Source organism: Crotalus tigris, unplaced genomic scaffold (assembly GCF_016545835.1).
Source record: "Crotalus tigris isolate CLP2741 ecotype Arizona unplaced genomic scaffold, ASM1654583v1 scf7180000018478.111912, whole genome shotgun sequence".
Taxonomy (NCBI): Eukaryota; Metazoa; Chordata; class Lepidosauria; order Squamata; family Viperidae; genus Crotalus; species Crotalus tigris.
This window is the reverse complement of record NW_024097030.1, coordinates 66601-89928: the sequence shown is the minus strand read 5'-3', so window position 1 is coordinate 89928 and position 23328 is coordinate 66601. Positions and strand designations below refer to the sequence as shown.

At 42.8% G+C, this 23328-nt stretch overlaps 1 protein-coding gene across 1 annotated transcript in view; it reads right to left on the bottom strand.

Moving 5' to 3' along the window:
• Window positions 1-1244: 1244 nt before the first annotated feature.
• LOC120312289 (corticotropin-releasing factor receptor 1-like) overlaps window positions 1245-23328 on the bottom strand; it is a 35668-nt gene continuing 13584 nt past the window's right edge. Inside the window, exon 3 of the mRNA XM_039352800.1 lies at window positions 1245-1434. Within this exon, the coding sequence (XP_039208734.1) occupies window positions 1307-1434 (128 nt within the window). The 3' untranslated portion in view covers window positions 1245-1306. The remainder of the gene's footprint in view (window positions 1435-23328) is intronic.

The following is a 23328-nucleotide window of genomic DNA, read 5'->3' as shown; positions in this document are numbered from 1 at the left end:
TTCGGTCGTTAAGTGGTGATGGCTGTAAAGTAGGTCATCGCATGACTGCACCTGATTTTAAGACCTTTTTTGTGGCAGCTGCAGTCGTTAAGCAGACCCTTTCTTCGCTATGGGATGGTTTTGGCCAAAAACTAGAAAAAAAATGTAAATTGTACTCGTGACCTTTAAGCCTGGGTTATAAATTCTGTTTTTATGGTCCATCGTAACTATCAATATGTGATCAGTTGTAAGTTGAGGACTATCTGTATCAGCCACAAATAAATACTTCTCCCCACTCTTTTCAGACATGTACAGATGGTCCTCGACTTACAACAGATCATTTAGTGACCGTTCAAAGTTACGACGACACCGAAAAGAGTAACTTAAGAACAATTTTCACACTTACAACTGTTGCAGCATTTCTGTGGTCATGTGATCAAAATTCAAGTGCTTGGCAACTGGTTCATATTTACGACCGTTGCTGTGTCCCTTTTTGTGACCTACTGACAAGCAAAATCAATGGGGAACCCAGATTCACTTAGCAACCGGGTTACTATTTTATCAACTGCAGTGATTCACCTAACAACTAAGACAAGAAAGGTCATAAAATGGGGCAAAGCTGACTTGACAAAATGTCTCACTTAGCAACATAAATGTTGGGCTCCATTTTGGTCGTAAATCGAGGATTACCTGTACAACTAAACATTCATTCTCTTTGTGGATGGTCATTTTATCCAAATTCAATGGGAGGGGGGCTTTCTTCCCCGAATAAAACTAGTTTTTACATTTGTGTGATACAGAATACAAACTGACAATTTAGGCACTTGGCAATGCAAAGCTGAAATTCAAGAGCTTGTCTAGAAACAGCACTGTGGCCTCTTTCAATCAAAGCTTGCCACTTCAGAATGAAGGAAGATTAACCACACCAGACATAATATTGAGAAACAGGGACTAATTTGCTGTCTGGGCGGGTGAAAGGAGTTCTAGATAGAGTTAGCCTTGCACACAAACTCACAGAGAGATTTCTACACGTTACAGAAATTGGGACCCTTACATTGTTTACTCATAAATACCTAAGACACCCATTTACACCCATACAAAGAGAGAATTTGGAACGAGGATGCACGTTCCTGCATTGTTAACAGCAGCCTTAATTTTCTTCCAAAGTTAAGTACGTCCCATCAACTTGCAAGAAACCCAACTGATTATAAGTCACATCTGGATGGGGGGGAAGAGATTTATATAGGAAAGTAACTTGGGTGGAGATGGGCAAAACATTTTTGCAGTTGTGGAGGCTCATCTTCTCCGAATGAGGAAGGGTCTCAGGCTACTCACGAGTGGTGTTGTACTTCACTCCGTTGACAAACTCAGGGCAAGGTCGCGCCACCAGATCCCCGGCGCTGCTCCGTGGCCAGCAGGTCCCAATCTGGTCCGTGGTGGCCCGACAGGATGGACCTTAATGCCCCGTAAGAGGAGGGAACGGGAGGAAGAGAAACATGGAAGGGAGGGGAAAAAAATAAAATAAATTCATTCCAGCTCTCTCAGGCGTGCAAAGCCGAAGCCCTGCAAACTGGGGTTCTCCCCACCGCCCCTGTCCTGCGCCCCTTCTTCCACCCTACCCTCCAAGGTCTCCTGCAGAGCGTCGAAGAGGCTGCAGTTGACATCCCAGTCCTCAGTGAAAAAGTGGAGGATGGTGGTTTTATTCATGGTTAGTCTTGGCAAGAATTCTGACTTTCTCCCAGGTGTGGCTGTGCGTCTCTCCTCCCGCCTTTGGAGATTCCGAATCAAAGCCAAGCTGCCCCTCCAGGTTTCTGGGGGTGCATCTCTCCCCCCCCCCCAAAGCTCAGCGCTTCTGAGTCTTAGAGGTTGGGTAGGCAGGCGTGTGAGATGGAAAGGAAGCTTTCTGGTTCCTTAAACCAGCAGGATGGGAACCAATAACACGGCAGGAACTGCTAGCAAGGGGCTTTCGGCCCCACCCGCAGAGTCTCGCCCCCCTCCCCCTCCAGCAGCCCCAGAACCTGGCAATTGGCTGAGGGCTAATCCACTCCCCCCCCCGTGGGGAAGAAGGGGGGAATCCCACGTGTATGCGTGTGTGCGCGCCGTACAGTCACTATTCTCATGGCTTTGATGATTCCTTCTTCCAGCTGCGAGTCCTGAAGGTAACGGGGATCTGGCTGAGAGGGAGACGGAGGGAACCGGGGGGTGGGGGCGGTTCTTCCTTTTCCAGGCAACTGGGCCAGTTTGTGGGGGCCCAAGAAGGAATCTGGAGGAAGGAAGCACATGCTCCATCATACTCTACTTTGGGGGAACTGGGGTTGAAGAGTCGCGGGTCATGTTGACGCAGTGGTGGAAGCTCACTGATATTTGGAGAGCCCTTTTGGTCTCTCAAGCGCAACCTAGCCTACCTCGCAGGGTGGTTGTAGGAAGAAGAGAAGGAGTGCTGTTTTTGTTGCATTAAGCATCGAGGTGGAAAGAAACACAGGAATCTGACTAACAAGAAAATGCACAAGGAGAAAGAAGTGTTTTTCAATATTTCTCAGCCTGAGCAACTTTGAATTCTGGGAGTTGAAGTCCACATGTGCTTCCTGGGGAATTCTGGGCGTTCAAGTCTATGCATGCTGGCCACGGAATTCTGGGAAGTTGAAATTTAGGTATTTCAACTAAATCCAACTCCCAGTAGAATTCTGGGAGTTGAAGATCAGGTGTGGTAGCTGAGGAATTATGGGAACTGAAATTTGTACAAGCAGGCTGGGGGAACTGGGAGTTGAAGTCCACACATATTAAAGTGGCTGAGGCACTGATCTAGCTGCCCCAAAATGGGTATCTTTCCTCAAAGTTGTTAGTCTGGTGGACAGCCTTAGATTCAAGATTGGTGGTGCCCATTTAAATTTCTCCAACCATTTACTTTTTATTAAATGTGTTTGCCGCCATCTCACTCCGAGGGGACAGGTTTAAAGCAAACAGGAGGTTTGTAATGCAGAAGAAATCAAAACACGAACTGTGAAATTCCTACATCGATGTATCCACGTGGATTTCTTAGCACAAGATAGAAGCGGGTCGCCTCTATCTTCTTCCAGCACCTTTTAAAAATTCTCCTCCTAGCCTAAAGCACTGGGATCACTTTGTGGCCTCCCATCCAGCCCTATTCCTGCTTAGTTTCAATCTCAGAAAAGACTGGCCACCCTTTTAAGATGATACGGATTGTGTTTAACTTAATTACATTTTAACTGAAAAGAAATGGCAGGCATTTTAATAGTTTGTTTTGAATCCATCGATTTTTCGGAGGTCAGCCCTTGGCCTGTTGCCCACCTTGTCTTAGGGAGTTAACACAATCTCCTCAGCACTGAATTTGTTCCCTTTGTTTTTTATGATGCTTAAATTTTAAAACTTAGATTTAAGTTTTGGTTGCCACAATATAAAAAATATGTTGAGGCTCTAGAACAGTGGTTCTCAACCTGTGGGTCGGGACCCCATTTGGGTTTGAATGACCATTTCACGGGGATCGCCAAACAATGCAGTCCGCCATTTTTTTCCCCTTTTCCTTAGTTGTGTTACTCCTTTTTATTCTATTAGCTTTTGAAAGCCAATAGAATTAGACTCTCTTGAATAGAGTCTAATTCTATTGGCTTTCAAAAGCCAATAGGAATTGTCCAGGCTGTCTCTGCCCTGCTGAGCCTGCCAAAAGTCCCATTCTGCAAACGGTGCTGCACCAGTTGAGTAGTCCTCGACTTACAACCGGTTGGGGGTCGCGGCATTAAAAAGGTTGAGAACCACTGCTCTAGAAAGAGTACAGAGAAGAGCAACAAAGATGATTAGGGGACTGGAGGCTAAAACATATAAGGAAAGGTTGCTGGAATTGGGGATGTCTAGTTTAATGAAGAGAAGGACGAGGGGGGACATGATAGCAGTCTTCCACTATTTGATGGGCTGCCGAAAAGAAGAGGGAGTCAAACTATTCTCCAAAGCACCAGAGGGCAGGACGAGAAACTAATCAAGAAGAGAACCAGCTTAGAATCAAGGAGAAATTTCCTGACAGTTAGAACAATTAATTAGGGGAATGGCTTGCCTTCAAAAGTTATGGCTGCTCCATCACTGGAGGTTTTTAAGGATAGCCATTTGATTGGGATAATATAGAGTTTCCTACATGAAAAGGGGAATGGGCTAGAAGACCTCTAAGGTCCCTTCCAACTCTGTTTTCTGTTAAATTCTGTTGGATTCAAGGCACACACTGGAAGTGGAATTTTTAAAATTGAAAATTTCTGCCCTCTGGGTTTTTTGCATGCAACTGCAGCGAGAAAGCTACAAAGCAAAGAAGAAGAGACCAGGAGATTGGTATTTTAGCTTTTTGTCACAGATCCTTTTCTATGAATATTCTGCTCAATAAAATCCACGCATTATTTTTCTCCATGTGGTTGCATTTTGTTGCACGCTCGACAGTAGAAAAAGAGGACACTCAAGAGAACATCAGCATATTGGAGGAAAGCGCTAGAAGAAGAAAAACGTTCTCAAACAAGAACGAAACCAACAAAAGCCTTCTCATTCCAACCTGTAGGTAGTCCTCGACTTATGACCGATTACTTAACGACTGTTTGGAGTTACCACAGCTTCAGAAGCATGCTTTATAGCTCAAAAAACATTTTTGACTGTCATAAAATGTCATTTCCTTTCCCCCCCATGCAGCCACAGGACCACATTCCACATTTCCCATTTACGATTAATTGCAACATCCTGTATAGTCACACATTCATGATTTGTGTTGTTTTCTGCCAGTTTCTGGGGAAAGAAAAGCCCATTCAGGAGAATAGATTCAAACTTATGTCTGCATGGCTCATTTAATGACCACCATATAAATGGTTATAAAATTGGATCCGGTTAGGTGGATGCCTTGATTTATGTCTGTCATGACTAACGACCAAAATTCCAGTCCCAATTGAGGCCATAATCTGAGGACTATCTATACACAATGATTGTTGTACAGTGCCCAGAGAATTTTTTGTGAGATGGGCTGCTCTATGAATCGGATTAATAAATAATCAAGCTTGGCTCCACCTAGTGCTTAAATCATGGTATGACACTATCCATCCAGGAAACTTTTGAAGTATTATTATTTGATGCTCACTTGAACCTGAACAGGTGCAAATTTCCCAAGGCAATCATGAAATCTGACTAGAAAAATCCTAGATTAAAATCTTCCCTTGGCTTCAAAGTAAAGTGACTGATTTGGAGTGAATCTCACCCTAATTTACCACTGGATACATTGATAGAGCATAAAGATCAGGAATGAGTATCTTGGACCATGTACAAGTTGCTAAACCTATTTAAAATTGGGCTAGCAATTGGATTTAAAAAAAGATCCTCTTTGGTTCAAAAGCCAGGATCAGTGGCATCCACAGAAAGATCTGATACACTTAAAAAGGGTCTTTGTATGATTTGGCTGCCATTTTGACTTTTTTGACCACCTTCCCTATAGAAACCCCTAGCCATAGTAATATAGTGGTGAAAGTGTTGCCCTTAAAACTAGGGAGAATCAGGATCAATCTTCTATCATGGAAACTTTGGGGTAGGCATTTTCTCTTAGATAAGTCTCCCACACAGGGCTGTTGTGAAGAAAAACAGAAGCAAAGGGCTTGAGTTCCTGGAAGAAAGACAAGCTATAAATGCAATGGAGAAATCATAAATCAGGTGTTGGTTCTCCTCCATTGGATGGAAGCTAGTTAACGAGCTCCCTGGCATATTTCAGTTTGAATTCCTGCTCTGAACAGGGAGGGTTGGGATGGATGACCTCAAGGGTGCCTTTCAATCTGAGGATACTCTGATTCTAACTCTTTCCTCCACAGTAAGGCTGATAATCATACACTGATCCAGTATAACCTCTCTGCTCAGCCTGAATCTGCCCTGCCAAGCAGAAAGAAAAAAATGTGTTTTTCCAGCCGAGCCTCATTAGGGCAGCAATGTCTTCCTGACCTCTGAAACTTCTCGTTTTGCCTCTTAAGTGCCCATTGTAGCCTCTTTCCTTGCAATTCATCCCGTCCTCCCGTTTTGCTTGCAGTTCATCCTGTCCTCCAGTCACAACCTCTTCTCCTTGCAAGGAAATCCAATATTTGAGCAATTTCAGAGGAGAAATGGCGGATAATAGAGGAAATTAAGCTGACTCAGATTTTGTCTTCATTTGTCTTCAAACTAGTTGTTACCTGGCTGGAGAGCCCTGAGGCTAGGCTGTGAAGCTGAAAAAAAAACCACACCGTCAAAACGGTGGAGTGCTTGTTCTGCATCAGTGTTATGAAAATTGCAAAGATGCCATCATCCCACCAGTACTTGGTTAAAAAAGTCATTTTACCAGAATATAGCAAATTTGGCTGCAGATGTAAGCAGAGCAAAATAGTTGAAGACAAGTATAATTTACTGAGGATTGTTTTTTTTTTTAAAAGGATGCCTTCACGCCTGCAATATGATATCTGTCCATTTGGGTAATATAGTGCATTTGGCCAAAGGATTTGCCTTTTCTTTTTAAAATATAATTTTATTTTATTTTTTAAAATGAAGAAAGATTAATAACAAGCAAAAACTAATGTAACAGAATATCGGAGTTGGAAGGGTTCCCTGGAGGTCTTCTAGTCTAACTCCTTGTTCAAGCATTGTTATGGCTTCTACTTCAAATAACAAATTTAAATTTATTTATTATTTATTTATTTATGAGACTTATATACCGCTTTAAGTGCAAGCACTCTCTAAGCGGTGTACACCAGTAAGCAATGTATATATATATTTACATTGCCCCCAACAATCTGGGTCCTCATTTTACCTACCCCGGAAGGATGGAAGGCTGAGTCAACCTTGAGCCGGTGAGATTGGAACCGCTGACCTGCTGAACACAGTCAGCTAAAGTGGCCTGCAGTACTGCACTCTAACTGCTGCGCCACCTCGGCTCTTATATGCCACCCATAGTAACCTGAGAATAAGATGAGTGGCATATACATTTAATAATCAATCAATAAAATGAAAGAGAGAAGGAAGGAAGAAGAAAGGAATGAGAGCGGGGAGAGAAGAAGGAAGGAAGGAAGGAAGGAAGGAAGGAAGGAAGGTTGAAAGCTGAAAAAGAAAAAAGAAATGTGACAAAGTCATTTGCAATTTTCTTTACAGCAGTCATAAGTATAAATGTACCTCTTACTTTAAGGTTACAACAAAGTTCTCTTATTTCTATATCCTAGTATCCTGTCTAAACATCAAAACCAGAAAACATGGATTCTTTTTTGTCTTGTTTCATGCAAAAAGTCCGTTAGAGGTTTCTGTCTTTTCTCTAATCAAAGAGGTCAATTTAGACATATTGATATGTTCCCATGTCTTTATCATTCATTGCTCTCCTGCTCTCTTTTCATTTTGCAATCCTTTTTACTTTTTGCTTCGTGCTCACGTTGGAGACATGAGCGTGTTCTAGTGAAAAACATCCAGCTATGTGAGGCTAGACCTGCGAGGCAAAAGCCACATTGGTTAAACTTCCATTCACACATGCCAGGATCCCCTTCTGTGCCTTTTTGATTAAATTCTGATCTATCAATCTCTGAAACAACTGGCTTTCCTGCCATTATTTTGAGAAGAGAAGAGAAGAGAAGAGAAGAGAAGAGAAGAGAAGAGAAGAGAAGAGAAGATAGGATGAGATCAGATAGGACAGGATAGGATAGAATAAGATAAGATAAGATGATAAGATAACCTCTGTTGTCATTTTTTTACTGTGGGCACAATGGCGCACATCAAAAATGAAATTTAGTTGTCCGTTCTCAAAATGAACACATACATGACGCCCACCTAAACATCCTATATACAACGTATGTACAGACCCACACCCCTACATATACATATTAAACACTGTCCATCTTGAATATATAACCGAAGGAGGAAGCTTGAGAGTTCACAAGTTTAAGGCTGCATGGAATGAAACTATGGCTGACTCAAGCAAGGGGTCTCCTGAAGATCATCCATCCAGTCCCTTTGGGAAATAGGTACGATTTCTTCACTTGTATTTGCTTCTAATGAGATCACAGTGTAAAATTAAAGCAATGGTTTTCAACCTGGGTAACGTTTAAGTTGTTCAAACTTCAACTCCCAGAATTCCCCAGCTAGCATTGCTCTCAGGGAATTCTGGGAGTTGAAGTCCAGACACTTTAAAGTGGCCAAGATTGAGAAAGATTGGATTAATATACATTTATTGATGACAGGAAACCTTTTATGGCCTTTTTCATTAACAAAAATCAACAGTAATTTATAGTTTTGATGATTAGACAGGATACAGTATAGAAAGAGTTATGAAGTACCTTTAGATACAGGGGTAAAAATATAATTGCACTTATAACTCCTGTGAAGGCTATCTGAAGGCAGTTCTTTTTATCTTTCAGCCTTTTAATATTTTTCTAGTTTCTTCTACTTTTTTATTGCACCTTTAGCTTTTTTCTTTAATTTCTCTCTCCGCTTCTTGTTTTCCCTGTTCTATTTTAGTTCATGGTAGTTCTTATTATTGCTAATAAGAGGTTGAGTGTATAAAAATCTTCAAAGTTCACCCCAAAAGCTGGATTTTCCATGCCAGATTTGTAGCGTTTGAAAGATAGCAGTGTGGAGAAGGTCACTGTAAGATTATCTATACCACCCTCTTCACATTCTGAACTTAGCTTTCATGGGGCAAAAAAAAAAAAAAAAAAAGAATTTTGGTTGAAGCATCCAGAGACTTGAATTTCTGTTCTTGGGAACTAGTGCTGGAGTTTTTTATGTCATCAACTTAAGCATTAATACCACTTTATAGATAATCTTCAACTTACAACAGTTCATTTAGTGACCGTTCAAATTTACAACGACACTGAAAAAAGTGATTTATGACCATTTTTTTCACATTTACAGCCTTTGCAACATCCCCATGGTCACGTGATCAAAATTCAGACACTTGGCAACTGGCATGTACTTATGACAGTTGCAATGTCCCTGGAGTCACGTGATCCCCTTTTGCGACCTTCTGACAAGCAAAGTTCATGGGGGAAGCCAGATTCGCTTAATAACCATAATACTAACTTAGCTGCAGTGATTCACTTAACAACTGTGGCAAAAAAGGTCATAACATGGGGCAAAATTCACTTAACAACCAAAATGGGCTCAATTATGGACATAAGTCAAAGACTACCTGTATTTGGTAAGTCTCAAGGCATTTAAATCTGTAGCTTCTCTCTTGGGTCTTTTGAAGGTAGCTCCTAGTGGTATTTATTGTTGTCCGTTCAAAGGCTTTTATTTGGGACCTGTTTAATTGGGTTTTTTTTCTAAGAAAAGGCTATTTTTCTCAACAATAAAAAAACACTGGGTTAAGGGCATTCCCTGCACTGTAAAGCTAGATAGCCTGTATTTTTCGTGGTATCAACAAGGGAAATGTTTATTTGTTGTCTGCTGGGAAATCCTGAAAATATATCCGAAGCTCTAGGATTTCCTGGTGGTCTCTTTTTCATGAACTGACTAGACCAGGGGTTTCCAATCTATGGTCTGTGGCCCGGTACCGGGCCATGGCCTCTTGGCCACCAGTCTGTTGGAATAGTTGGTCAGCTCCCTCCCCACTCATGGTAGCACTGCTGTGAAGGCATTAGTAGCCCCATTTGCACATGTATGGGGGCGCTAGCACTGCCCTCAGTGCCCTGTGGGTGCTAGCGGCCCATTTGCGCATGCATGTGGGTGCTAGTTGCTAGCACTACAGGTGCACTCATTTGCGTATGCGGGCCATGAATGCACTCATTTCCCTGCACCAGGCTGGAAAGGTTGGGAAGCTCTGGACTAGACCTATCTTTGCTTGGCTCCCAAGCGTTGGCATCTCCTGGTGGCCTCTTGTCCAACAAGTAATCAGATCCACTTGTCTGGCTCCCAAATACATGGTATTTCTCAGTGGTCTCGTATCCACGAACTAACCAGATAATCCATGCTCCACCTCCAAGTCAGGGCATTCCCTGGTGGTCTCCCATCCCAAAATTAAACCAAACCCATCTCTGCTCCGCTTCTGAGCCCAGTCTAAAGCAGTCAATTCCTGGTGTGAGACTTCCTCAACCTTAATGAATCAAAATCCGATGCCTTCCCAGTTTCAAAGGCTGAGATGAGGGATCAGACTTTTCAGATTGAGCAACACAGAATAACAGATGGAAGGGACCTTGGAGGTCTTCTAGTCCAACCCCCTCCTCAGGCAGGAAATCCTATATCATTTCAGACAAATGGCTGTCCAGTCTCTTCTTAAAAACCTCCAGTGTTGGAGCATTCGCTGCTCCTGGAGGCAGGTTGTTCCACTGATTAATTGTTCTCACTATTAGAAAATTTCCCCTTATATTCACCATATTGCAAATTTCTCCTTAGTTCTAGGTTGCTTTTCTCCTGGATTTGTTTCCATCCATTGTTTCTTGTCCTGCCTTTGGAAAGCTGAAAAGATTGGGGCGAAAGTGCCACAAAGAGGGGGGGGGTCAACCTATTCTCCAAAGCACCTGAAGGCAGGACGAGAAGCAACGGATGGAAACTAATCAAGGAGAGAAGCAACTTAGGAGAAATTTCCTGATTGTGAGAACAATTAACCAGTGGAACAACTTGCCACCAGAAGTTGTGAGTGCTCCAATACTGGAGGCTTTTAAGCCTGGACAACTACTTGTCTGAAATGGTATAGTGCAGTGGTGGCGAACCTATGGCACAGGTGCCAGAGGTGGCACTCAGAGCCTTCTTTGTGGGCACGCGTGCCGTCACCCCAGTCCTAGGCCTTCAGCTGGGTTTTATAAAACCTTTTTGCTTTAGGCCTCCGCCATGTGCAACAACAACAAAAAAAAGGGCTCAATCAATCAGTCAATTTCAACTTCTCACGAAAAAAAATATCTTGCAAAGTTGGAATTGATTGAACTTTTTAGTCCCACCAGTCTGTCGTTACCGCCACAGCCACGCCCACCCAATGGCCCACATACCAATTGGCCACACCCAGCCAATGGGCCATGCCTACCCGGCACCCACCCGATGCATAAGTGGGTTTTGGGTTGCAGTTTGGGCACTCAGTCTCTAAAAGGTTCGCCATCACTGGTATAGTGCCTCCTCCTTCAACAGGGAGTTGGACTAGATCAGCCAGCCTGGCTGGCTGAGGAATTCTGGGAGTTGAAGTCCACAAGTCTTAAAGTTGTCAAGGTTGGGGGGGACTCTGGACTAGATGATCTCCAAGGTCGCTTCCAACTCTGTTATCCTGCCCCAGCCGATGGTTGTCGGAGAAGCTCCAAGGAACAACGGAGGGATCTTTCAGACGAGCTCCGCGATCTAAAGAGAAGGAGCAAAAAATCTCCCTCCGGCGCTTCAGCTCCGCGCACAGGTCCACCCCACTCCCGATGGAGGGTTGCTACGCAACAGGTCCTGCCCCCTCCATTACTCAGCTTTGAAGTGGAAGCCGGCTGCCTTTTAGCGCAGAGACCTCGCGAGGGTCCCCATCGCGCATGCGCGCCCCCGTCTTCCACACGCTCTATTAGTCAAATGGCCCCAAGAAGAGCATTTGAGTCAGAAGGGATTAGGTTTCACGTGAACTCGAGACAAATCGTCGTTGCTCCTGGCTGGCTTCGTGCTTTTAAGGGATAGCTGAAAGATCTGGAGCTAAGTTAAAGGTTTAAAGTTTAAAGAGCAGTACTTAAGGATGAGCCTACGTGTGTTGCAGCTGAGAAAAATGCCAATGCAATCCTGGGCTGCATCAACAGAGGGATAGTATCAAGAGTAATCAGAATAGAGCTGGAAGGGATCTTGGAGGTCATCTAGTCCAGCCCCCTGCTCCAGCAGGAGACCCTATACCGTTTCAGACAAGTGGCTGTCCAGTCTCTTCTTGAAAACCTCCAGTGCTGGAGCAGCCACAACTTCTGGAGGCAAGTAGTACAAGGAAGAGTTACACGTATCAGTCATGCAAGGAATTCAGGACACAGGTGGAAAGAATTATAAGTAGTTCTCTCCATACGACCATAATGGAACCTGCCCTTTATAGTTGTATGCCATGATGGTTGTAAACTGGGTCAACTGAGCAACTGATCTGATTCTATGACTTCTTTTGTGGTAGTTATTCAGCAAACATCATTACATGAATGCTGAGATAGTTAAGAGAACCCATTGTTTAATCAATCAATCAGAGCTGCAAGGGATCTTGGAGATCTTCTAGTCCAGCCCCCTGCTCAAACGGGACCTTATACCATTTCAGACAAGTGGCTGTCCAGTCTCTTCTTGAAAACCTCCAGTGTTGGAGCAGCCACAACTTCTGGAGGCAAGTAGTTCCACTGGTTAATTGTGCTCACTGTCAGTTTCTCCTTAGTTCCAAGTTGCTTCTCTCCTTGATTAGTTTTCACCCGTTGCTTCTTGTCCTGTCTTCTGGTGCTTTGGAGAAGAGGTTGACTCCCTTTTCTTTGTGGCAGCCCCTCAAATACTGGAAAACTGCTGTCATGTCATCCCTAGTCCTTTTCTCACCAGACGTGATCACTAGAAGCGATAGTATCACCTTATTCTGCATTAGGGGCTATCAAACCTCATAACTCCATTTTAGGCAGTGCTTTTTATTAAAAGCAGAATCTGGAGGCATCCTGCTTTTTTTACCCGATGATTCAATTTCCTTTCTTGCACGTCTAAACACCTGTCACAGTCTTCAATATCCCTAAATCAGGGGTCTTCAAACTTGGCCCTTTTATAATGACTTGTGGACTTCAACTCCCAGAATTCCTCAGCCAGGCACGCTGGCTGAAGAATTCTGGGAGTTGAAGTGCACAAGTCATAAAAGGGCAAAATTTGAAGACCCCTGCCCTAAGTCATGCTTTAGGTATGGGATGATCCTGCACACCTCAAATGTACTACAATTCCCAGCATGCCCCATTAAAGGCCAGACAAAGGGAGCCACTGGCAGCAGAGAAATACAGATAATCTGCAATGTATGGCCCCAGTAGGACCTGGAATTTCCACCACTGAGTGATGCATTTGTTAAATGAATCCACGCCTGATTTGATGATCCTTTTTGCAAGTGAATCTGGCTTCCCTTTGTTGATTTTGCTCATCACAAGTTGCCTGGGAAGGTTGCAAATGGGATTGTGTGACCCTTGAAAGCTTCATTTGCTGTAAATACATGACGCCTAAATTTTAATCATATGACTGCAAGGATATGTCAGACTGTCAGAATATCAGCAAATAGCCCGAGCCTGCAAAGATGAAGTGAAGAAAGCCAAGGCTCAAAATGAACTAAGGCTTGCGACCAAAGTCAAAAATAACAAAAAAAGCTTCTTTCAACATGTAAAAAACAAGAAAAAAGTGAAGGAAATGATTGGTCCATTAGTGGGTGAAAGTGGCAAGAAGGTGACAAGCAACAGGGAGAAAGCAGAATTATTTAACTCATTTTTTGCATCTGTCTTTACACAAAGGGAAAAAACAGACCAACCTATCAAAAATAGTGCCATAAAAAACAAAACAGAAACACAAGTTAAGATAGGCAAGAAAATGGTTAATGAGCACCTGTCCAGCCTAGATGAGTTCAAATCACCAGGACCAGATGGATTACACCCCAGAGTTCTCAAGGAACTGGCAGACGTGATATCGGAGCCACTGAACTATATTTTTCAAAGATCCTGGAACACAGGGGAACTACCAGAGGACTGGAAAAGAGCTGATGTAGTTCCCATCCTCAAAAAAGGAAAAAAAATGGATCCAGGAAATTACAGACCTATCAGCCTGACCTCAATACCTGGGAAGATCCTGGAAAAGATAATCAAACAACGAATCAACGAACACCTAGAGGCAAACAAAGTCATTACTAAAAGCCAACATGGGTTTATCAAAAATAGATCATGCCAGACAAATCTTATTGCATTCTTTGACCAAGTGACAAAATTAGTGGATCAGAAGAATGCTGTGGACATAATTTACTTGGACTTCAGTAAGGCATTTGATAAAGTAGATCACAACCTACTACTTGATAAGATAGAAAAATGTGGATAGACAGCAGAATCACCACCAGATGGATCTGTAGCTGGCTGACTGGCCATACTCAGCGAGTGGTCCTCAATGGAACTGCATCTATATGGAGGGAAGTGTATAGTGGGGTGCCCCAGGGCTCTGTTCTGGGCCCAGTACTCTTCAACATTTTCATCAACGATTTGGATGAAGGGATAGATGGGGAACTCATCAAATTTGCAGACGACACCAAGCTGGCAGGAATAGCCAACACTCCAGAAGACAGGCTTAAGATACACAAGGATCTGGACAGACTTGAACACTGGGCACTAACTAACAAAATGAAATTCAATGGTGAAAAAAGCAAGGTTCTACATTTAGGCAAGAAAAACCAAATGCACAAGTACAGCATAGGTGGCACCATGCTCAATAGTAGTAACTGTGAGAGGGACCTCGGAGTCCTAGTAGACAATCACTTAAATATGAGCCAGCAGTGTGCTGCAGCTGCCAAAAAGGCCAACACAGTGCTAGGCTGCATTAACAGAGGGATAGAATCAAGATCACGTGAAGTATTAATACCACTCTTCAATGCCTTGGTAAGGCCACACTTGGAATACTGCATCCAGTTTTGGTCACCACGATGTAAAAAAGATGTTGAGACTCTAGAAAGAGTACAGAGAAGAGCAACAAAGATGATTAGGGGACTGGAGGCTAAAACATATAAGGAACGGTTGCTAGAATTGGGTATGTCTAGTTTAACGAAGAGAAGGACAAGGGGGGACATGATAGCAGTATTCCAATATCTCAGGGGCTGCCATAAAGAAGAGGGAATCAAGCTATTTTCCAAAGCACCTGAAGGCAGGACAAGAAGCAACGGGTGGAAACTAATCAAGGAGAGAAGCAACCTGGAACTACGGAGAAACTTCCTGACAGTGAGAACAATTAATCAGTGGAACAGCCTGCCTCCAGAAGCAGTAAATGCTCCAACACTGGAGGTTTTTAAGAAGAGACTGGACAGCCATTTGTCCGAAATGGTGTAGGGTTTCCTGCCTGAGCAGGGGGTTGGACTAGATGACCTCCAAGGTCCCTTCCAACTTTACTACTATTACTATATTGTGATGGTTTTAAGCGCAAGGAGATATTATATACACAAAAGTGGTTATATGTCCCCTTTTCCCCCACTGACCTTGTTTATTTATTTAGGAAATTCGTATAGCTGCCTACTCACTCACAGCGACTCTTCAAATGGTCATTAAACGAATGGCTGTAAATCGAGGACTACCTAAATCTGGAATGGAGTTTTAGATTTGCTACAGAGGAGGATCTGTTGATTGACTGAAGCGGTGCTGCTGCTCATCTTTTCATTTTAAAATTCTTTTTACTTTTTGCTTTGTGCTCACATTAAAAACATGAGTATGTTGTAGTGAAAAACACCCAGCTGTGTGAGGCTAGCCCCCTCCTCCTCCAGGCAAAAGCCACATGGGTTAAACCTCCATTCACACCTACCAGGACCCCCTACTAGGCTTTTGATTAACTTCTGATCTATTGATCTCTGTAACAGCTTGTGCTCCTGACAGTCTCTCCTTCCAGCTGAAGAACAGAATAGAACGGAACAGAACAGAATAGAGCAGAACAGAATAGAACTGAAATAGAACAGAACAGAAATAAAATAGAGCAGAACATGAACAGAACAAAATAGAACAGAACAGAAATAGAACAGAACAGAATAGAATTCTTCCATGTTTCCAATGGAAGCATGGAAAGGAAGGGGTCCCTTAAAGATCATCCACTCAGTCCCTTCTAGAGATAGGCACAATGCCTTCACTCTCACACAGGCAGTCCTCAACTTATGACCAGAATTGGGACCAGAATTTCTGTTGCTAAACAAAAGTGGTTGTTAAGTGAGCTTTGCCCAATTGTAGGATGTTTTTTGCCATGGTTCTTAAGTAAATCACTACAGTTGTTAAATGAAACAGATGAGTTATTAAGCAAATCCGGGTTCCCCCATTGATTTTGCTTGTTGGAAGCTAGCCGGGAAAGTCACAAATGATGATCACGTGACCTCAGGATACTGCAGTTGTTCTAAATATAGGCCAGAGGCCAGGCACCCAAATAGCAACAGCACTTAAGATTTATATACCGCTTCGCAGTGCTTTACAGCCCTTTCTGAGTGGTTTACACAGTCAGCCTATTACCCCCAACAATCTGCGCCCTCATTTTACTGACCTCATTGGAAGAACGAGTCAACCTTGAACCCCGTCTGGATCGAACTCCTGGCTGTGGGCAGAGTCAGCCTGCAATGCTGCATTCTAAGCACTGCGCCACCATGGCTCACATGACTGTGGGGATGGTGGGGATGGTCGTATGTTTGAGGACCTTTCTCAATGACCTTGTAACTTCAAACGTTTGCTAAATGGGTGGTTGTAAGTCAAGGACTACCTGTGTGTACTTCTGATGAGATTACAGGACAGGGTTAGAGCAACGATTTACAATCTCTGCAACTTTAAATTGTGTGGTCTTTAAGTCCCAGAATCCCCCAGACAGCATGAGTGGTGGTGGTGGGGAAATCGTATCCAACTTTCTCCTTAACAAACTGATTTGCAGCAACTGATCTCTGATGCAAACTTGTTCAGAAGAAAGAGGATCTAAAAATTGAGGAATTTGTGAAGAAAATGCCAACATGTAAATGGCTGACGATGAATCCCTAAGCTGCAAGAAAAATGGAAGAGAGGAATATTTACAACCTGCAATGGAAGAGAATAAATAAAAAAAATGTTTTCTACCTCTACTGTGGTAATATTTTATTGGGAAAATCAGCATGGTTTCCTACTCCCCAGTCCAATACAAACTAAGAACAAATCCGATCACACTCAAAAAATGATAAACGAGTGCTGCAAAGCTGTAAAAACATGCGGTGCGCAAGGGGGACTACTAAGAGAGTGTATGGGCACAAGGACACAATTTTTTGGAGACTGCCTATTAAAAGCTGCATAAAACGGGGGCATAAAATTTCGGTACAGTAGATTAAACTGGCACCGTGTCCCAAGCTCATTTGTCTGTCAATGGCCTTGCATTTTAAGCACCTCTGCAGTTTTTGAAAGTTTTGCAGTGGTGTTTTGCTTTTCATGCAGTAAACATTAAAATTAGAAAGAGGCATTGCACATGAGCGCAGATTCCCCCCCCCCCACATACAGAGATACACATCAAATAATTTGAGCATTTGGGAATTGAAAATGGCTTATTAGGGGATGTGAGGCTGGGTTCAGTCATTCCACCAAAGTGTGCCTTGTCCCACCCATGGTTTTAATAAGCTAGCAACTCTGTGCTCAAAAGCTAAGTTGCAAAAAACAGCTGACAAGGCATAAGTGGCTGAGTTTACAATTACAGGTAGTCCTTAAGTTGCACAACTGGACCCAACATTTCTGATGCTAAGTGAGCTTTGCACTACTTCACGACTTTCCTTGACTCAGTTGTTAAGTGAATCACTGCCGTTTTTAAGTCAGTATCATGGTTGTTAAGTGAATCTGGCTTCCCCATTGACTTTGCTTGTCAGAAGGTCGCAAAAGGGGATCACATGACCCCAGGACACTGAAACCGTCATAAATACATGCCAGTTGCCAAGCAATAGCAATAGCACTTAGACTTATATACCACTTCATAGTGCTTTACAGCCCTCTCTAAGCAGTTCACAGAATCAGGATATTGCCCCCAGAAATCTGGGTCCTCATTTTACTGACCATAGAAGGATGGAAGGCTAAGTCAATCTTGAGCCGGTCAGGATCAAACTGCTGACAGTTGGCAAAGGTAGCCTGCAATATCCTGTGCAGTTATAGAACTGCAATGCAACACCATCATTGTGTTACAATGGGGTTTATGATAGGGCAGTGGAAACTGCCAGCTAATTAAGCCCTGAAAAAAATCAATACTAGTAAATCTGTTTTGCTTTCCTGCTGTTTATGACTTGCAAGAATAGCTACAACGCTGCTTCTGGACGATGGAACAAAACCAGCATTAAGAGGGTCATTCAGGAGAATGGGGGCATTTGGATAGCTCTCAAAATCTGGTTCAGAAGAGGAAAAAGGCTGCAAGGAGACCAAATTTCATAAAGACTCCATACAGATTAACCAGTGGAACAATCTGCCTCCAGAAATTGTGAATGCTCCAATACTGGAAGTTTTTAAGAAGAGACTGGACAGCCATTTGTCCAAAATGGTATAAGGCAGGGGTGTCAAACTCAATTTCACTGAGGGCCGCATCGGCATTTTGGTTGCCCTTGGAGGGGCGGGTGGGTGTGGCCTACTGGGTGGGTGTGGCCAGCTCTACATCGTTCGTGTCAAGGGTGCCTGTGGGGGCCTGGGCAGGAGTGGGACAGATCTGAGGGTCTCTGGCAGAAGGGGGTGGGACTGGGGCAAGCGCCAAGGCATGGTCCATTTCTTCATTCCTCACAAACGGTGATACCTCTCCAGCATGCACCCAGGGGGCAGGGCCAACACAGCAGGGGCCTTGTGGAGCTAAGACTGAGTGCGTTTCAGCATAGATGGCCACCACAAAATTGTACATTGGCTCCCGGCCGGCCTGGGCCAGGGCCAAGGCAGCGGGGGCCGTTCCCTCACTGTTTCCAGGATGGCTTCGTGGGCAATATGAAACCACTTTGCAGACCGCATCCCGTCCCCGGGCCTTGTGTTTGACATATCTGATATAGGGTTTCCTGCCTGAGCAGGGGTTGGACTAGATGACCTCCAAGCTTCCTTCCAACTCTATTGCTATTATTATTATTATTAGTAGTAGTAGTAGTAGTAGTAGTAGTAGTAGTAGTAGTGTTGATATTTCTTGACTTACGACCACAATGGAGCCCAACATTTCTGTTCCTGAGACATTTTTAAAGTGAGTTTTGCCCCATTTTACGACTTTTCTTGCCTCAGTTGTTAAGTGAATCACTGCAATTGATAAATTAGTAACCCAGTTATTAAGTGAATCTGGCTTCCCCCATTGACTTTGCTTGCCAGAAGGTCGCAAAAGGGAATCCCATGACCCAGGACACAGTAATGGTCATAAATAGGAATCCATTGCCAAACCTCTGAATTTTGAGCACGTGATCATGGGGGACGCTGTAAAGTTGTAACTATGAAAAACGGTCATAAGTCACATTTTTCAGTGCTGTGGTAATTTTGAACAGTCACTAAACGAACTGTTGCAAGCTGAGGACTACCTCTGTAGTGTTTGTACCATATCTGCAATTTGGATTATTCTTAACGTTGATTATTGCCATCAAGTCATTTCTGACTACTAGGAACCACATAGGTAGATTTTTCTCCATAATGATCTGTCTCCAAACTGATCCTTTGGGTCTTCCAGTAGTGTCCCTGTCACCACTGTAACTGAGTCCATCCACCTTCTGCAGATCATCCTCATCTTCTCTTAACTTGTATATTTCCAAGCATTATAAATTTTTCAAAGAATTGAGTTGGATGAATCTATTCTATCAAGTCAATGTTGACCTTGACCAAGCACGTAGACAGATCTTCTCCAAGATGATCTGAACCTAATTTCAGTTCTTCCAACAGTGTCTCCATCACCGCTGTAACAGAGTCACTTCACCTTGTTCTTGGTTGTCTTCTTCTCTTCCTTTCCATCATTCCCAGCATTATGGACTTCTACAGACAGTTAGGTCTTCACACTGAATGATTATGTGTATTAAATTGGTGATAACTCTCAGAAATCAAGGGGTAGACCTTTTCTAGAATGATCTGCCCCCCATCTGATCCTTCAGGCTTTCCAGTGGTGCACCCATAACCACTGAGTCCATCCACCTTCTACTGGTCATCTTCGTCTTCTCTTTCCTTCTATATTTCCAAGCATTATGAATTTTTCAAGGAATTGAGTTGGATGATTATGTTCTACCAAGTCAATGTTGACACTTACCAAGCACATACATAGACCTTCTCCCTGGTGAACCATACCTGAATCTTTCAGCTCTTCCAATAGTGTCTCCATCACCACCAACTGAGTCACTTCACCTTATTCTTGGTTGTCTTCTTCTCTTGCTTTCCACCATTCCCAGCATTATGGACTTCTCCAGATAGCTAGGTCTTCATACTGAATGATTATGTGCATCTAGTTGGTGGTGACTTCCAGCAACCACGTGGGTAGACTTTCTCTAGAACAATCTGTCCCCAACTTGATCCTTCAGGCTTTCCAGTGGTGCACCCATCACCAATGAGTCTATCCACCTTCTACTGGTCTTCTTCTCTTTCTTTTCACCTTTTCCAGCATCAGAGCCTTCTCCAGAAAGCTGAGTCCACATTAGGTGTCCAAAGTAATCATTTCTACTTTCAGTGACAAATCTGGGTTGATTTGTTCACGATCCATTACTTTGCTTTCTTGGCTGTCCATGGTAATCTCAGGAGTCTTCCCTGACATCAAAATTCAATATTCGTCCTTATCTCAATTCTTCAAAGTCCAACTTTCACTTCAGTTGAGTATGGTGAAAATATAGCTTACATAGTTCTGATCTTTATAGATAGTTGTTCAACCTTGACAAATTTAAGATGGGTGGAGTTGAACGCCTAGCATTCCCCAGCCAGCATCTGTAGACTTCAATTGCCAGGATTCCCTAGGCCAGGGGTAGGCAACCTTGGCTCTTTTATGACTGATGGACCACAACTCCCAGAATTCCTGAGCCAGCATGGCTCAGCTTGGAAACTCTCCCTTTCCCCTCAGCATGGTTGGCTCAGGAATTCTGGGAGTTGAAGTCCATACTTTTCAAAACTGCTAAGATTGAAAAACATTGATGAAGATGGATCGCAGCCTTTGAATTCCAAGGCCCTCACCATGTAAAATAGGCCCATTCTACCAAATTCTAGGTCTATGGTATATTTCTAAGTCTTAATTTTCTAACTTTCAACAATCTGTTAAACAAAGATAGATCTTTCTCTACTAGGTGATATTTCACTGTTCAGACAAAAACTACTATAATTCTCTGTTTTACTTTTGATTAATAAAGTTCCTGTACAATTATTGTAATTCTTTTACCTCATGATTAATACTCTGCACATTGTTGCTGTTCTTTAGATACTAATTAGATTTTAGCAAGGAACTACAATTTTCAAGACATTGTTCAGATCTTCGGGTTGTATTAATAAAAGTTACTAATGAAATTTGAAAATCCTTATCTAACAAGTTTAATCCTAATTAATTCTATGATGCATGCACATTCTCTGTTTATCCACTTTGCTGTCTCTTTTTTTTTCTTGGTTGTCTTTTAATCTTCCAAAAGAGCTTTAAAAAAAAAAAGTGGCTTGTTTGTGACTAACAAACCTGGATGTTTTGCCCACTTTAAAAAGGGGCTCCTGTAGCTTGTTTTGATGTACAAGATCAGAATCAATTTTGATAAAAGTTTTGTGAACTGGATCCAAAGCTTAACCTTCAATATTGCTCGCCTTCCAAGTTAAATATAATATTTTAAATTTATTTATTTCATTTACTTATTTAAAACATTTATATAAGGTAGTCCTCAATTTAGAACCACAACTGAGCCCAAAATTTATGATGCTAAGCGAAACAGTTGTTAAGTGAGGTTTGCCGCATTTTACAACTTTTCTTGCCACGGTTATTAAATGAATCACTGAAGTGGTTAAATTAGCAACACCGTTGTTAAGTGAATCTGCCTTCCCCCATTGACTTTGCTTGTCAGAAGGTCCCAAAAGGGGATCACGTGATCCCGGGACACTGCAACCATCATAAATATGGGTCAGTTGCCAAAAAACGAGCATGTCACTTTTTTCAATGCCACTGTAATTTCGAACGGTCACTAAATGAACTGTTGTAAGTTGAAGACTACCTGTATGTCCACCACTGTCATCCTCTCATGAGTGGCTTAGTTTCATTTTGTTCATTTAAGGAATTTGAAGGAGATCTCTGCAAAAATGGCACAAGCAGAAATTTTGTGATGGCAAAAACTGAGCTAAACAGACTTTCTTTTTTAAGTTCCGTACCTTGTTGTTAGCTCACACTGCTTTTGAACTGAGCAGTTCAAAACTAATTAAATTATTCCCTTATTTTTAGCAGCCTTTCCGCATCCTTTCAGTCAAAACTTCACCGTTCTTTCTTGAGAAACGATCAGACGATTGCAAAAATGATGCAACTTGCTTTTAATGCTGAACCCCCCCCAAAAAAACCTATATTTGCATTGAAAAGAAAACATAAAACATACAACCAAACAGTGTTTTGTATCTCTCCAGCCCTAAGGAGAAGTTATCCATACTCAGTTCTCTTCCATACTTTTCAGGTCTGGAATGTACAGTGTTGAACAGAACAGAACAGAACAGAACAGAACAGCCAGTTTGGTGTAGTGATTAAGGTGCTTGCACCAAAACAAGGAGACAATGAGTTCTAGTCCTGCCTTAGGCACAAAAGCCAGTTAGGTAACATTGGGCCAATTCCAGGAGACGGTGAGTTCTAATCCTGCCTGAGGCATGAAAGCCACCTGGGTGACTTTGAGCCAATCACCCGGAGATTGTGAGTTGTAGTCCCGCCTTAGGGATGAAAAGCTGGTTGGGTGTCTTTGACCCAGTCCCTCTCTCTCTCAGCCCAACTCTCCTCATTGGATTGTTGTAGGGAAAATAGGAGGAGGAAGGAGATGTGTTGAATTACAATAAAATAATAAAAGTGTGATAAAACTCTAATAAATAAATACAAAGCAATGCTGGGGTCAAATTTAACCATTATAGAATCAATGGGCTCAAGGAATGGCATATTTTATCTAGAGTAAAACAGAACTCAGTCCAATTCATAAACATAAATCCCTATTGATTAGAAAGTGACCATTGTAAAACCCAAAGAAAGTCCAAAAATATGACTGATGGGTTATCAACTGAGCTGCAACTGAACATCTTCAGGGCAATAGAGCAATAGCAATAGCAATGAGCCGAGGTGGCGCAGCAGTTAGAGTGCAGTACTGCAGGCCACTTTAGCTGACTGTGTTCAGCAGGTCAGTGGTTCAAATCTCACCGGCTCAAGGTTGACTCAGCCTTCCATCCATCCGAGGTAGGTCAAATGAGGACCCAGATTGTTGGGGGCAATGTAAATATATATATACATTGCTTACTGCTGCACACCGCTTAGAGCAGTGGTTCTCAACCTGTGGGTCGGGACCCCATTTGGGGTCGAACGACCATTTCACAGGGGTCGCCAAACAACGCAGTCTGCCATTTTTTCCCCCTTTTCCTTAGCTGTGCTACTCCCTTTTATTCTATTGGCTTTTGAAAGCCAATAGAATAGACTCTCTTGAATAGAGTCTAATTCTATTGTCTTTCAAAAGCCAATAAGAATGGTCCAGGCTGTCTCTGCCCTGCTGAGCCTGCCAAAAGTCCCATTCTGCAAATGGTGCTGCACCAGTTGAGTAGTCCT